This window comes from Chrysoperla carnea, chromosome 4, assembly GCF_905475395.1.
Source record: "Chrysoperla carnea chromosome 4, inChrCarn1.1, whole genome shotgun sequence".
In the NCBI taxonomy this organism is placed as follows: Eukaryota; Metazoa; Arthropoda; class Insecta; order Neuroptera; family Chrysopidae; genus Chrysoperla; species Chrysoperla carnea.
In genome coordinates this window covers 12,891,558-12,907,620 of record NC_058340.1, presented here as the reverse complement: position 1 = coordinate 12,907,620, position 16,063 = coordinate 12,891,558, and the positions used below count along the sequence as shown (strand labels likewise).

Below are 16,063 nucleotides of genomic sequence, written 5' to 3'. Positions count from 1 at the left end.
GATAACCAGAAATGGATTAATTTGGTGATTCTATGAACACCTATTCCAAAATTTTGTTCATAGTATCAATATTTTTAAGCGTTGCAAACTTAGGACTAAACTTAATATACCTTGCTTATTACATATATGCATAGTGTAAAACTTTGGGTAATATTTCATTTTCATTTTGTGAATAAAATAACATTTTTTTGACATCAATTGTAATTTCAGACTCAACTTTTTATACCTGATTGTGAAGAAATAGACATTATATTTGGTATAGCTGTTGCGATCTATATAATATAATAATATATTTATAATATTTCTATTATGCATATATTTAACAAATCAAATCAATAAACCTTTTAACTTTTATTCACAAACTTAGTGTATGGTATTCATTATTTATTTGTAACAAGAGAATATATTAAAATATTATATCCCTTTTTCACTTTTATACATATTTTATATGTTTATTACAAAAGTTTTGCAAATTTCTACGAAAATTGGTTTCTCAAAGTAATTCTTATATTCATTATTCAAAACTAAACAGATGAAAAGTCAGCAAAGACGTCTGGAAAGTCCAAGATAAATTAAAAAATTTTTCATAAAACATGGTAGAGTGGTGTTTTCATGGTTATTTCCCATTCATGATAATGAATTTATAACGGTAAGACCACAGCAAGGGCCAAAACTAGGGCAGCAGCCTCATTCATTGGCCATTCTTCCCTGATCCCTATTTTGTGGTGTCAGTACTGGGAGAATAGATACCGTAAATATATACGGTATCAAATCTCCCTAAGGGATGATAATGAGGGATATTCTTACCATTTTGCAATGTAGCAAGCTCTGAGACCTAAATTCTCCTTGACTTTCCCTCTCCTTTCCCTCTTGGATATTCCTTCGAAGGTTTCTAAAATTATATTATTTTTCGAGCGAAGTGAGCTCAGTTACCGAAGACCAAAGTCACGGCTAAAGCTTATTCGATGCCAGATAGCAGGAGATGGAAGAAGCTTTATGGTGGCCAAGAAAACAAGGAAAAATATTGTGATATGGAAAAACGGTGATATTTGATTATAAAGTTGGAATTTTCAAACGAAGTTCGTAGGTTATAACTTGTTTCGTAAAAAAGGCATTTCGTTGTAAAATAAATGGCTTGAAATAACACACCTCTATTTGAGTAACTGAGAGTGGATTTAAATGAGTATTTAAAAAAAAACTTCTTTATTTTTTGTTAAAAAAATCTTTATATCTAAAAAAATTGATTGTACATTTCTAAATATGTTTTTCATCCGGCATTAAACCAACTGCTTTTTCACTTAGTTCCCATACTCTGTCAGCCAATTTTTCGTCTTGAGCTTGTTTTGATGGCGTAGCTTCTATACAGTTAGCAAAATATTTTCCAGATACATTTTCTAACTCTTCTGATACAGCCAAATGAATTGTTGTTTGAGCACCTTCTTTTGGAGTCTGTAAAATTATTTTAGGAGATATTAAATAAAAAATACATACTGGTATGATAAATAATCCATTTTCACTACTAATTAACCTATTTTCTCAAAGTTAACTATAGAACATTCCTTTCATAGTCAAATTTGTTCTGTATAAATTAAAAAAAGCAGGAATTCATGTATTTATCATTGACAATTGTGCTCCGTAGATGAAAATTAAGCAAGAAAACACCTCCGAACTAAAATACATTTCTCTTATCTAGGTACATTTTAGCATTTTATTGTGTCTTACATCTCCATTCTGCCTTTAAATATCAATAACTCAATAACACAGGAAAAAATAAAAAAAATCATGAATGTCGCTAATATAAGAGTACATCTAAGAAAAATCATATATTTCGACATTTAATTTGTCTTGGGATTTTACGAATTTTTTACGGTATAAAAAAAAAAAGGAAAAAAGTGGTGGTTATTGAATTATCTCCAAAAATATTTATCTTTTTCCAATATGTTGTATGTAAGTTTTCATTCGTAATGATACGGAAATCAAAAGCTGTTGTTAAATACCAAACGAACCTTGATTTTAGCGACAATTCCACTTGACGTTCACTCGGTTCCTGCAGTGAATACTTTCAATTGTTCAAAAAAAAATTGTGTTTTTGATTGACGTGTAAAATGGTACTTATTAAAAAGCGATGATGTTCATAAAAAATGGATATAGAAAAATACCAACTGCACACATTTCGAGAAAAATTTTCAATATGTGTGTTATTAACACCACACAATGTGATACAACAATAGCACATATATTTTTGGGAGAGCCGCTAAACAATTGCACGTATGAGGGTGACGAAATGATAAAACAACAAAAACAGTTGATACACTCTTGATCAGATCTTTTGTAGTAGCAGTTCAACATTTGCACTAGCACCTCTCTAGTTGATCCTCCTTGATATAGAAATATCGGATCTGTATGGCCCATCTTGTAAACCGTTAGAGATAGAACAAAAGTTTAAATATCCTTATCAAAAAATAAACAACTTTTGTTTAAAACATTTTTTTGTAAACATCACTGTTTACTCACGAGGGCACATATTAGATGCAAATTTTATCGTATGTATTAATATGGGATTATCAGTTATGTATGTGTGACATGTATAGATATGTGTAATGTGAGAGTAATTCAAACTGTCTGTACATGGTATTTCAACAATTAACTCAGTCAATTGTTTGTTTTCACTTGTTTTTAAATAAAATTACACGATTTCTGTAGCGGATTAGTTTTTTTCGCAGCAAACATTTGTTACAAGTTGTAAGAAAATTCAAGAAATAATATTTTTTAGTACAGATGGATATTTAGTCAGATAAATATTCAGTTATATTTGATTGAGAGTGTACAGATATAAATGACAAGTTTTCGTGACACATGAAATATTAACTGTTAAAAAAAAATTTGCATGTATTTTATCTATTAGTCAAAAACAAAATACACAACACATAAAAATCTTACCCTGAAAAATAAGTATGCCAATATTTTCCAACCAAGCCATTCTATATACGACATGTTTTTGCATATGTTTGTGTCAACAAATCCAGGATGTGAACAATTTGATGTAACTCCAGTGCCAGCTAATCTTCGAGATAATACATTTGACATTAAAAGATTACATAATTTTGTATTTGAATATGTAATAACATCAACTGCTGGTGCTTCGTTTAAATCGTTTAAATTTAATCGAGCATTTTTATGAAAACGAGATGACACATTCACAATACGACTTGGTGCGGATTTCTTTAATAAATCTGTGGATAAAAAAAGGATACTTGAATGGTTTTATTCAGAGAAAATTGAGCTTTGTCTTTTAATTATCGTAATATTAAATGTTGGTCGCTGACTGATTCAGTCTACAGCGACTCTTTAAGTTTTACTTAGCGCCACAACATTGTTTTTTCTAAAACGTTAGTCAAAGGAGATATACTCTATAACAATTGGGAAAAATAGCCCGGAAAAATATTGACGAAAAAAATAGATCCGGGAAAAGTAACGACGGAAGAAATAAACCCGGAAGAAGTAGATTCGGAAATATAAGCCCCAAATTCATCTGAAATTGATTATTATTGAGTATTAATGTTATTGTGAACAACAGGTTGTTTATCGGAGATTTGGGTTCTTATTAAGAACACTAAATAGAGTAACTCTTAGTTGGAAAAACTTGAAAAATTTTTAATATTTTATTCATCCTGCCATAATTGTTATACTTGACTTCATTGTGGGCTCACGGTCTATAACGTATACAGTCATAATTAACTTTAATAGATTTTATGAGGTAATTCTGATTTTAAATTTGTTAGTTTAAGACAAATCGGCATAAAATGAAGCAAATAGTACTAAAGTCTATTTTTTACTTTCATTCAAAACGTTACTAAACTTGTTGAAAAATGTGAATAGAACTTTTTCGAAGACGATTTTGACTATTTCATTATATATTTCTTAGTCTATTCTCCATAATGTAACACATACATACATGTAAGTTTATTGCCATATTGAGTTTTGAACAAAATTTAAAAGTTCGACATAAAATCGTCCAAAAATAAGAGGCAAAAACTTGTTCCTTATATCATTTTCCATTCGAGTTTTAATCATTATTTTGAATATTTTTTTAAAAATCGGGTGGTTTAGTAGAAGTTTAGGACGTTCATGCGTCAACGATATTAGTAGAGAAATTAAAAACAATATGATAAAGCGATAGTTTAAATGATTTTCTATGATTTAAGACAGGAAAAATATCCTGTTATCGAATTAATTTCATTAAATTTTAAGTTTAAAAAGTGACTAAAAGTAAGGTTTAACATGAGACTAAATGGAAAATATAAATCGATATTTTTCAAAAATTATATCGATAACCATACTTGAAGCTTTTACCAGATAACTATTATTTAAACTTTTAATAGAATTTCAAAAAAAGAATTCTATTTTCTACTAATTTATAATTCTTTAAAATTTACATACTGTTTCCCTATGAACGCACATAGCAAAACAGGTTCACGCATGTACGTCCTTAAGTATCAAAGCAATCACATTTTAATTTTAATTATAATTTTTTTAATTTTCTGTTTCAGGTAAATAATATTTTATGCAGTTTTGGTAAGCCTTCGATTGTACCTATACTGTTATAAATACATGTTTGTTTGTAAAACAATTAACATTTAACAGAATGTATGTTGTTTAAGTTAAGGCAGCGTTCAAAATAGGTGGTTGAAAATTATCTGGTTACAAGTACTTTACATTTTTTTGTCTAGGGATAAGTAGGCAGGTAATAAAGTTTTAGTGCAAATTTTATCTGAAGAGATACGGGGGTAAGTGTACTTCATCAAGTGACATTCCATCTGATGAAGTACACTTTTTAGTTATAAAAAATACAGGTAGAAAATGGTCGTTGTATTATTTATTATTTTCATTAATTATAATTTTTTTGGTGCTAAATTATTTGTGTTTTTGAAAAGAGAAAAGTTGAAATAAAAATTATTATTAGTATCTGTATGACAAACAATTTCATGCAAAACATTTTAGCGAAAATTTAAAAAAAATTAGCTAAGTCGATTTAAAAAAATTTAACTTTTGAAAATTAATGCACCTTATACGTAAAATATTAGGTAACTACAAAGTCCCTTTAAGCCTCGATTTATCCAGATAAAGGTACGCATACTTTGCATAGATATATACCTAGGTTAAGCAAAGGTACGGCAAAATTTATGTGACGTATTTAAGTAATTTGGTAAAGTATGAGTCAAAGTCGTACACAAAGGATTTCTTAACATCATACATAATATGAGTACGGAACACTAAACTCGTACTTGATCGGATGTTTAGCTGTCTAACTATTTCGGTTTATGAAATACTGACAGCCTTGTGACAGACAGACAGACAGACAGGCAGTGGAGTCTTAGTAAAACAATCTCGTTGATTGCCCTTTAGGTACGAAACCCTAAAAAGGGGTTATTGTATATAGCCAGTTTATACCATTCTTTTGATGTTATTGAATGAATTAATTTTATTGATATGTTTTAAATTAGTTAAAATAGTGAAAAATCAAAATAATAATCACTTATGACATAATTTAACTCATGGAAGTTTAATTTAAAAAAAAAAAAGACATACTTGTATCATAATACAGGTAAAATAGGGAGCACTCCCACTAGGAAAGAAATTCCAAGAAGCTCTAACTTATCAAAATCCCACTCGAAGCATTTGCAAAAATTTTCTCCTAATGAAGACTCGATATACTTAAACATTTTTCTGGGATATTGTATAAAACAATTCAAATTTGCAATTTGCTTAAATTGTTAAAATCGAGACCAATTGGATTTAATTCGTTTACAGCCTTTCCTCTAATTTCAAAATTGTTATCATTGTAATTTTTTCTCGTTAATATAGGTTCTTTTCGAATCGAAATAATATTTTATTAAAAATTACTTTAATATTCTAAAGTGCCTATTTATTTATGTCGTATTTTAAAATATATTATCGATTTATAATTGACATAATTTAATTTTACTCTTATCTGTTTCATTTTATTGTTTATATAATTATTTTGAATAAAATTCTGATACAAAAACATTAAAATAATTAAAAGTAATTAAAACTGTGGAAATAATTACCGTTACTGTTTAGATATCTAACTATTATCAATATTTTAAATGAACTTGTCAAAATACAATACCAAAATACATCACAAAAAAAAATTCTAACCAATTATTAAATTATAATAAAACACTTTCTCTACAAATATTAATTATAAATGATATTCTGTTATAGTAAATTAGAAGCGTATCACTCTTTGTGACATAAGTTTTATATTTATTTTGGAAATTCAGTTCGTTCACTTTTTACACAAAGGTGTAGATAGAATAAATGAGATATTTTTCATGTATAAAAAATAAACTCTCTCAAAATGCACTCTCTCAAACATCAATCAGTGGTATAACCTATGAGATTATTAATCAAGGGTTTGCTGATAAGAAAAAAAATAATGGACGCGAAATAATAACAATTCTAGAATTTTTATAAATAAAAATCGATAATACAGTTAAAAATGTCAAAAATAATTGCGAATCTCACAGACAGGAATTTTTCAATGGGTAAAAATACACAATGGAGATTTGATCAACCTAGAGCGAAATGTTTTCTAAAATTATATTTTGCTGTACCTTGCTTTACCATGTGCAATATAGACCTCTACTGTAATATCACCTAAAGAAGTTACTTCGAAGTATAGCCCTCTAATTAGACTGCCGAGCAAATCGATCAAGAAAGCGCTGTATGCTAGATTTAGTCTAGTTATACCAAATCATACTTCAATTAGCTCAAGCCTAGCTATAATGTATTTGTGCCTCATCAATATCCGTTATATAACCGATATCGGTTTTAAATTCCTCTGTGAACTTATTTCTTGAATTCCTTAACAATGTACGAGCGCCAGGGGAATTTTGGATAAATGGCTTTATTTTTTTTTAATGAAGTTGAACTAAGTTTAAATCAATTCTGAAAACTTTAGGTTGCCGGATCATTTAAACAAATAAATGACTTCAAAAGTAGGCATATTTAACATGGTCTTATAGGAAAACGGTAGATGGATGATATGTTTTCATAGATTTTTCTAAAACTGATCGGTGGAAATTAAAAAAAAATTATTTCAATTAAAGTTTAAACCTTAATAAATTATTGAAAAAAAATTCCCGTTGTGCCCGACTAATTAAGGATGTCTAAGCACGGTGGTCGGGACACAAACAAAAAAACATTTTTTCAATTTCGAGCGATGGTGAATTATGTTATACTTACCTTGACAATATAAGAGGAAAAGTAGGAATAAAGTTTTTCGATATCTGGAGTAATTTTCAAAATTTTGAAAATTGAAAATTTTGTTTAATTATTTTCCTTTTGATATATCGAAAACCAAAGTTGAAAATAAGGTACAAATAATTTCAATCCTACCGTAAGTTGTATTATAATTTATATTATATTAATCATACCAATTAGTAGAGTTATATTTGTCAGCTTGAACACCCTTGAAAAGTGAACACTCATTGAACTAATTTTATTTTATCAACAGATTTTGTTTAATTAAAAAAATTCAGGAGAAAAATTTGTGTATCTTAAAAATATTACCTAGTAACAAATTTGTCAATAAAAATGGTGCAAAATGATTCACTTGCATTGCAATATGTAGACCATCTTTTGTTAATTTATTACCAAGTTGACTTGCACCAGCATTATTAACTAAAATATCGACACGTTCTTCAGTAGCATGAATCTTTTTGGAAAATTCTCGTACCGAATCTAAAGATTCGAAGTCAACATGATGAACCACTATATTTTCATTATCAGTTTGGTAAATGATTTCTTCTTTGGTTGCATTCGCTGCTTCCAAATTCCTGCATGCTAATATAACTCTTGCACCACGAAGAGCCAAATCTATTGCTGTTGCTTTACCCAAACCTAATTTCAGAGCACAAAAAATAAGAATTTTAATTCACTTAACCTTTTGAAAAAAAAAAATTAAGATGTTATCGCAAAAGTTTAGTATAATAAATAAAACTGATAAATTCTAAGGTTTGGGCTAGGACACAAAAAATTTCCAACAAAAGTTTTTAATATGCAATTATCAACATGAATACCATTTCTCATTATTGATTAAATTAAATACAGAGTGGCTTATAAGGCACAACGTAAATAATAATCTTGACCAAACTAATGTAAATTATATGGTTTTTATACCATGTATATATGACGTAACGCTTAAAAATAATGATGATAGGAAAAAAATTTTGTCATAAGTGTTCATAAAATCATGTCCATTTCCGGTTGTCCGTCCGTCCGTCTGTGTGTTATAATGAATGTCAAATTAAAATTATTGAAAAACACTAATTAATAAAACTTAATGCATAAAAAATTGTATTAAATCATCAAATTGCTATATTAAATCAAATTGCATAAATATTATTTTTCAAATGTTAATTATCATAATTATTTATTTAAATTTGTGAGGCAAAAATATTAAATTTTCCATGTAAGTCATAAATGCAAGCCATACAATTCTCTTATGAAAGTAGTGTATCGTTAGCATGGAAACGTCTCCAATAAGACTCACACACGGTGCGAATAATAAACATACCTAAATCAAAATCAAAATAACAATAAAGGTATGTATAAAATGCAAAAGGTCCTTTCTTTGAATGAGCATGACGTTGCCATGTGTTTTTTTTTTTGCTTTAATTTTAACCACCCTATCAGTGTTTACTTTAGTAAAGGAATTTAATAAGATTAAGAGAAGAAATAAAGGGGTTTTTGAATTCTATCTCCAAGCTATGTTTTTACAATCATAAAACAATTTTCATATAATTTAAACGTCATCGTATTTAATTAGCATTTTATAATGAAAAGAAAAATACACTTTGAGTATAAATTTATAGTGTTTTAAAATGTAATTTCGATTTTCACAAAAGAATGTTTTTATAATTATTTAGACATTTAATTAAGATCCGGTATTTTCACGTTTATGTAAGTTATTTATCTTATATAAGATGGAGTAGGTATAAAATATCACTAATGAAATACAGGAAATATAAAATTTTAAAAGTCTTGTACAAACGCCACAGCACATCTATACACATGATACAAGTTGCGTATATAGACGTAGTGTAATTCTTTACACCATCGCTTTTGTTCCTGCATTCAATTATTTTCTAACCAACTCTATAATTAATTCTGATAGTAGACTAGTTTGTGTACGCTAAGGGTAGCGGGTTCAATTCCCGCCGTCGCAACAAAATTAATTTAATGAATAGTTGTGATGAGTTGGTGCGGCCTCTGATCTGATGTTTACGAAAAAATGTTTCAAAAGTTGTTTATTTTTTGATAAGGAAGATTTTTTACAGTTAAAGTTTTGTTCTATCTCTTACGGTTTACAAGATAGGTCCTACGGACCCATAGGTCAAGACCCGATTGTTGCTCATTTACGAACTTGACCTCACTTTTTACGTCCTGAGTACGCTGTAAAAATTTCAGCTTGGTATCTTTTTTCGTTTTGAGTTATCGTGTTGGCAGACAGACGGACAGACGGACAACGGACAGACAACCGAAAATCGCCTATTGAGGTGAACACCTATACCAAAATTTTGTTCATAGCATTAATATTTTTAAGCGTTACAAACTTGGGACTAAACTTAGTATACCTTGCATATTACATATATGCATGGTATAAGATTATAAAAATGATTTGGAAAATATTACGTAAACGTTCAAATAGAGAGTCTGGTAAAAAAAATCTCGTAGCAATGAAAAGCCATAAAATAAACTTATTAATACTATAAACAACATATTTAAATTATATAAAAAAAAAACGATTTTAATATTTAAATAAATAAATATTCACATCATACCTGAATTAGCTCCAGTAATAATAACAGTTTTCCCTATTAATTTTTTATTACTTCTACATTTTCCATATGAACTACGATAATATTTTTTCACACCAGTAAGCATAAAATATGTAAATAATATTATTTCTAAGTACATTTTATTATTATTTTGATTAATTAAACGAAATGTTAATTAACTTAGTATTGTTAATATAAAACAACACAACAAATATATGTAAAAAATGGATCGATTGAGAAACGTGTTAATGATTTTTAATTTAACAATAAACTGTTTATAATGAATGCTAAAAAATGTTCAAAAGTTTTTTTTTGTATATAGATATTTACCTAGCTGGGTACATATAACCGAAGGAGGGGTCTGTAACCGTGATTGAGTATGAGAAGCTGGTGAATTAATTTTTTATACCTTGTACATATGTAAAATATATAAGGGTATGTTAAGTTTAGTCCCAAGTTTGTAACGCCTAAAAATATTGATGTTACGAACAATATTTTAGTGTAGGTGTTCACTTATACTAAATTCACCTAATCTATCACCTAACTAGCCCATTCCCGGTTGTCCGTCTATCTGCCTGACAACAAGATAGCCCAAAAACGAAAAAATATTTTTAGCTGAAATTTTTACAACGTACTCAGGTCCTAAAAAGTGAGGTCGAGCTCGTAAATGAGCAACATAGGTCAATTGCGTCTTGAACACATCTTGTAAACCGTTAGAGATACAGCAAAAGTTATATAAAAATGTTTCTTATAAAAAATAAAACAACCTTTGTTTGAAATATTTTTTCGTAGACGTCACTATCGGTGAGGGCGCAAATTAGGTCAAAATTTGGTGCCCATTTTCTCCACTATAAAGGATAAAGAGTTGAAAATATGCAGGTTAGCTGCAATTAGTGGTAGTGTGAAACATTCTCGCAAAACGAAACAAAATTCTGGAGAATACCTTCGAAAATTTTCGAAATTTTCGAAAACCAAATAAAGGTCACCTTAATTGTGTTGATGAACTGATTTTCAACACTTTCTATATAATGTTTTTCAATAATTAATCATTCAATTGTTTGGTTTCACTTGTTTACATTTATAATTTCTGACCCTGTGTAGTAAAGAGGTTATATTTTCGATATAATTAGTATTATTTTTATTAGACACCGTGTTTTGAGGGACAACTTTCACGATTATCGATGAGAAAGAATTTAAAATATGGATACAAATTTAACACATTTTATCCACATCTAAGGATTTTGTTGTAATTACGTTGTATTCCGACATGGTAACATGGTATTGCATAAAATCGAAGGTCATGTCACATCTCGAAAATTTTATTAGATCTTAAGTCATGCTGCGTGTAGAAATTAGTAGTAAATTTAATATTCAATTTTGAGAACTTATCAATAAATATTGAGTGAAGTTTTTATCAATAATAATAATAATAATAATAACAATAATAATAATAAACCCAGTTGACCTATAATGCTCATTTGACCTATAATTCGACCTCACTTTTGACGTCCTGAGTACGCTGTATAAATTTCAGCTCGATATCTTTTTTCGTTTTTGAGTTATGGACAAACGGAAATGGACTAATTAGGTGATTTTTTGAACACCTATGACAAAATTTTTTTCCTAGCATCATTATTTTAAGCGTTACAAACTTGGGACTAAATTTAATATACTATGTATAGTTCATATATACATGGTATAATAACAAAAAATTTCACAATCTTAAACAAAATCGTTTTTGATCATATAAAAATAATTGAATTTAAAAATCTGTCTCACCGGTTCAACGGCCTATTCATACTCGACTACTTTACCTAAAAAACTATGCGTATTCAATGAATAGATTTTTAGAAACGGGGGAACACTTGTATTTTGGTAAATGGTCCCTACCTTCAATCATGATCTTAACACAAAAGTAAGACGGAACTGTTATTAAACTGTTATACAAATAAAACCTATATTTGTAGAACAAATATCATTTAAATCAAAAAATTTGGTTACGTTTTAAAAAATTATGTATTTAAGTATTTATTGTTGTACTTAAACGGTTTATATTATTAGTTCAATTGGTTAAATTATTATTGATGGTATCAAAAGAAGTCTTTTGCTTTATTGTTGACTAAAATCACTGGGAGAAACTACAAAGTTGATTTAAGTAGTGCAGATAAATTAATTTTAAATGGTCTCTTCTAGCTATTTACCTTATTCTTTAGATATTCTATTCAGAATAATTCTTGAATTTTTATAATTGTACCAAATTTAAATTTTTCACACGTTTTACCATTGAAATTTTTGTTGGGTACAAAATTTTTGGACACATTTTTGAATTTATGATTTAAATAATTAGTAATTTTTCATGTATTTTGATTTCTTAAGTCCTGCATTAATCTATTTAGATATCAATTTAATTTGGTTAAACTCCTTTTAAACAAACAAAAACAAAAACAAAAAAAATTGAAAAATGCCTTAAGTAAATAATGTTCAATAATACATTGATTTTGGAACACTTACAGTTTTTTCTACGTGAAATTAAATTATTTTTATGTCAATACTAAGCACAGTTTATTGTTTAGGTGATAATTCGATATAGTTCAACAAGAAGGCTTGAACGATCATGCGGTGTACATAATATACTTTTCTTCTTAAATCAAATTGACAATTTGAAAATCATCCAAAATTCATCGTCTAAGTCTTCAAAAATAAATTTAATTAAAGCATAATATATTTCAATAATATTAAAAAGATAAAATCCGTAAAAGATTCACAGGACTTCCGAATATCCTGTGAACCTGGTATCGATACCAAGACGCAGAGAATTTCCAGGGAATTGTGAAGCCGATGAGCTTGCTGTCAAAGTGGCAAGCATTAATAGGGAATGGGAATATTTTGAGAAAGACCAAACTTAGATGGAGGGAAGAATACAGTTGTGATACTGCAAGACAGATATGGTCTAAGAACAATCGCAGGCATCCCGAAGTTTTTATAACGCTTCAAAAGACCTCTATAGCCAAAATTGTTGTAACTATCATAGGACACTGGCTAGGTGGCAGGTACACTGAAGAATTGGGCAAACCAGTGAATTGCGACTATTGCAGGAGCTGTCATAGTGAGGATAAGGAGGAGGAAACGATGTTATCTTCTCAGTCACTGTCCAGCTTTTGCCATGAAGAGATCAATTCACTTGAACCAGATTTTCTTTGAGGACTTCCCCCGACTTGAAGATCGTTTACGTCAAAAAACTCTTGCTTTCCTTAAACAGGTCCAAATGATTCATGAAGTAGTGGTTGTGGATGGGCAAATCCACTTTTCGGTATCACAATGGAGCCTATGATTTGAGCGTCTCCCACCCAAGGACAGCCACACTAATCTAACCTAACCTATCACATTAAAAAACTTATAGTAACTCAAAAAACAAAAATCTTATAAATGCAGAGTATATTATTGTTTGGTCATGTTAACTTTTTTAGATCTGTTAACAGGAACAATGTCACCGACAAAACAAATATCAATTTCTGAAGTGTTAAATTTATGTGAGGGACACACTGTGCAATAAAATTCATTAAAAAACAATTTTTTGACGCATATTACACAAATATATTCATAAAAATTTTATTAAACAAAGATATTTAAGAGTATACCACTTAATTTTCTTATACAATTTTTTTTCGTCAAATACGTTGAGAAAAAATAATCAGGTAAGTGGGTGAATAAATTGTACCACAAAAGTTCCGTAAGAAGAAGTTTCATAGAAGCCATTAACGATATACTGTTGAAACATTTCAAAAACGAGATTTCTGATACTACCATTGTATTTGATTTACTGCCAATTTATAACTGCAATACGGTAGTCGGAATAGAATTTTCTTACACAGTTTTCCACCTTTCAGTTTTATATTTTTTGGGTTTAAAATATTAAACCAAAATTAGTTCTATGTAACGACCGTAGTTGTTCACGAGATGCAAACCAATTATTTTCAGTTTCGGTCCTACTTTTCCATTAAAGTTTAGTTAAGGTTCTTTTGTTATTTTTGTCACAATGACGAAATATTTTTCTTCAAATCTCAAGGTTAGATTAAGTAAATTTTGAGAAAAAGCAAAAATTTTTTTGTAACTATCAATTTGTAATTTTTGTCAAAATTTTATGTTTTATCATATAAAAAAATTGAGTTGTGAAAGTTATCAAAAGTTAAAGAAAACAGAGACAATTTAAAGTAAGTACTATGCAATTTTTATGTTATGTCATAATAAATATCCTAGTCATACCAAACGTAATGTACTCACATATTGTATTGACTACTAAATCAGAAGTATGCCTTTTTCAAACTAATACTACAATTATTTTATACAGTAAATACTAAAAGTAGGTAGCTATAAAATTAAATTCTTTGAATCAAACAAGTATTTGACTTCTAAAATCAATACCATAAATTTTCAGTGAAATATCTTGTAAATAAAAAAAGTAAGCGCTATATTTATAATGTACCAAGATACCAAAGGTATGTAGTTTCTACCGGGTGGCCCAAGAATCCTCTCGATTTTTGTTATTTTTCTCATAATGACGAAATAATTTTCTTCAAATCTCAAGGTTCGATGAAGTTAAAAGTTTTGATTCGCTATAAATTTTTTTCAAATTGCTATTATCATTTTCTTTTCACCCTTCTTTCCCTAAGTTCCTTTTCTCGAAATTATTGCTAACAGCTAAATATTTTTATTACTGTACCTCCATGTTAGGATTACTATTGCTGTTTGTGAAGTCTTTTAAGCACAATTTTTTTATATATTTGTTGTCTTTATTATTTTCTTCATTTTCCATGTCATACTGGTCTCTCCACAAATTTCAAACATATTCTCTAATTCTAAGCTTGAAATACGTATGATTTGACTAAAACCTACAGTGGATCTTGATTTTTGTTCACAGATCATCAGCAAAACACAACAAAAAAAAAAAAATTGTAATACTTCATTAAGGCGAAACACAATGAAAAACAAGTTAGAAGAATTGTTATGCATTTTATATGAAGATTACTGTTATTATTTCCTTTTGTTTTGTGTTTGTGTATGTGTATTTAAGTGTATGTATGTATTATATGTGGTATGTGTGTTGTACATGTTTTGAACACACAAAGAACTCATTTTACATTTTATAACACAAATACGTATTTAATTTTAACGTAGTACACTTACTCCTCTTGGGTTCGTATAATAATAATAATAATAATAATAATAATCACTTCATTCAAAACGTTATAACAAAGAACCATGTATAATAGAAATTAAAAAATTTAAATTTTTTTATAAATGGGGAAAGTTGTCAAGATAAACATTACCTTCGGCACATTAAAATGCTTTAGTTTTTTTTAACTTCTGTCGAAGGATATTAATCAGTATCTGATCTGCCGTAGAAAGTAGCTTCACTACATATTATAAAACAAAGTCGCTGTTTCTGTCCCTATGTCCCTATGTCCCTTTGTATGCTTAAATCTTTGAAACTACGCAACGGATTTTGATGCGGCTTTTTTTAATAGATAGAGTGATTAAAGAGGAAGGTTTTTATGTATAATACATCCATATTATAGTAGAGTAAGGGGTTGAAATAGGGGTTGAAAGGGATATGCTTCAAAAACTAAAAAAGTTGTGCATCGATTAAGCTCAAATATTGACACGATATACAACCAGCTTCAAAGATATATTGTTTGTATCTACTTTTAACCTTCGGAGGGTAGAAAGGTGAAGCGAGAAAGAGGGAAGGAATTATCGATTATTTACAAATATACCTAAGTGGGGTATCAAATAAAAGAGCATGACGTGTACATTACAAAACTGTTATCCCACGCAAGGAAATGTGGAAGGAGGCGTGCAAGTGGGGATGTTGCCCAGCAAAGCGGGTAGTTCACAGCTAGTAAATAAATATAATAAATATATAAAGTAGCCATAGAATAAATATTTTTCAATTCATACGTATAGTAGAATATAGTAGACTTGATCGCTGAGAATAAATTATCAAAATTTTAGTAATGTATAAAATTGTTTCTCGAAAAAAAATACCTTGGTTCATTCCTTGGAAAATATTTTGGTTCATAGTTACAGGAATACATTTGGGGATGCCTTGCCCTCCTTCATAATAATTCACGATTTTTATACCATGTGTATATGAAATATACATAGTATATTAAGTTTAGTCTCAAGTTTCTAACGCT

The 16,063-nt window shown here is 28.7% G+C and overlaps 1 protein-coding gene across 1 annotated transcript; it reads right to left on the bottom strand.

Moving 5' to 3' along the window:
• Positions 1-1,252: 1,252 nt before the first annotated feature.
• LOC123298490 (retinol dehydrogenase 11-like) lies at positions 1,253-9,975 on the bottom strand. Its single transcript, XM_044880505.1, has 4 exons — positions 9,870-9,975; positions 7,597-7,926; positions 2,941-3,233; positions 1,253-1,449 (listed from the first exon to the last, which is right to left on the bottom strand). The coding sequence occupies exons 1-4, from the start codon at positions 9,970-9,972 to the stop codon at positions 1,255-1,257; spliced, it is 921 nt and encodes a 306-aa protein (XP_044736440.1). The 5' UTR covers positions 9,973-9,975; the 3' UTR covers positions 1,253-1,254.
• Between the last annotated feature and the right edge of the window lie 6,088 nt (positions 9,976-16,063).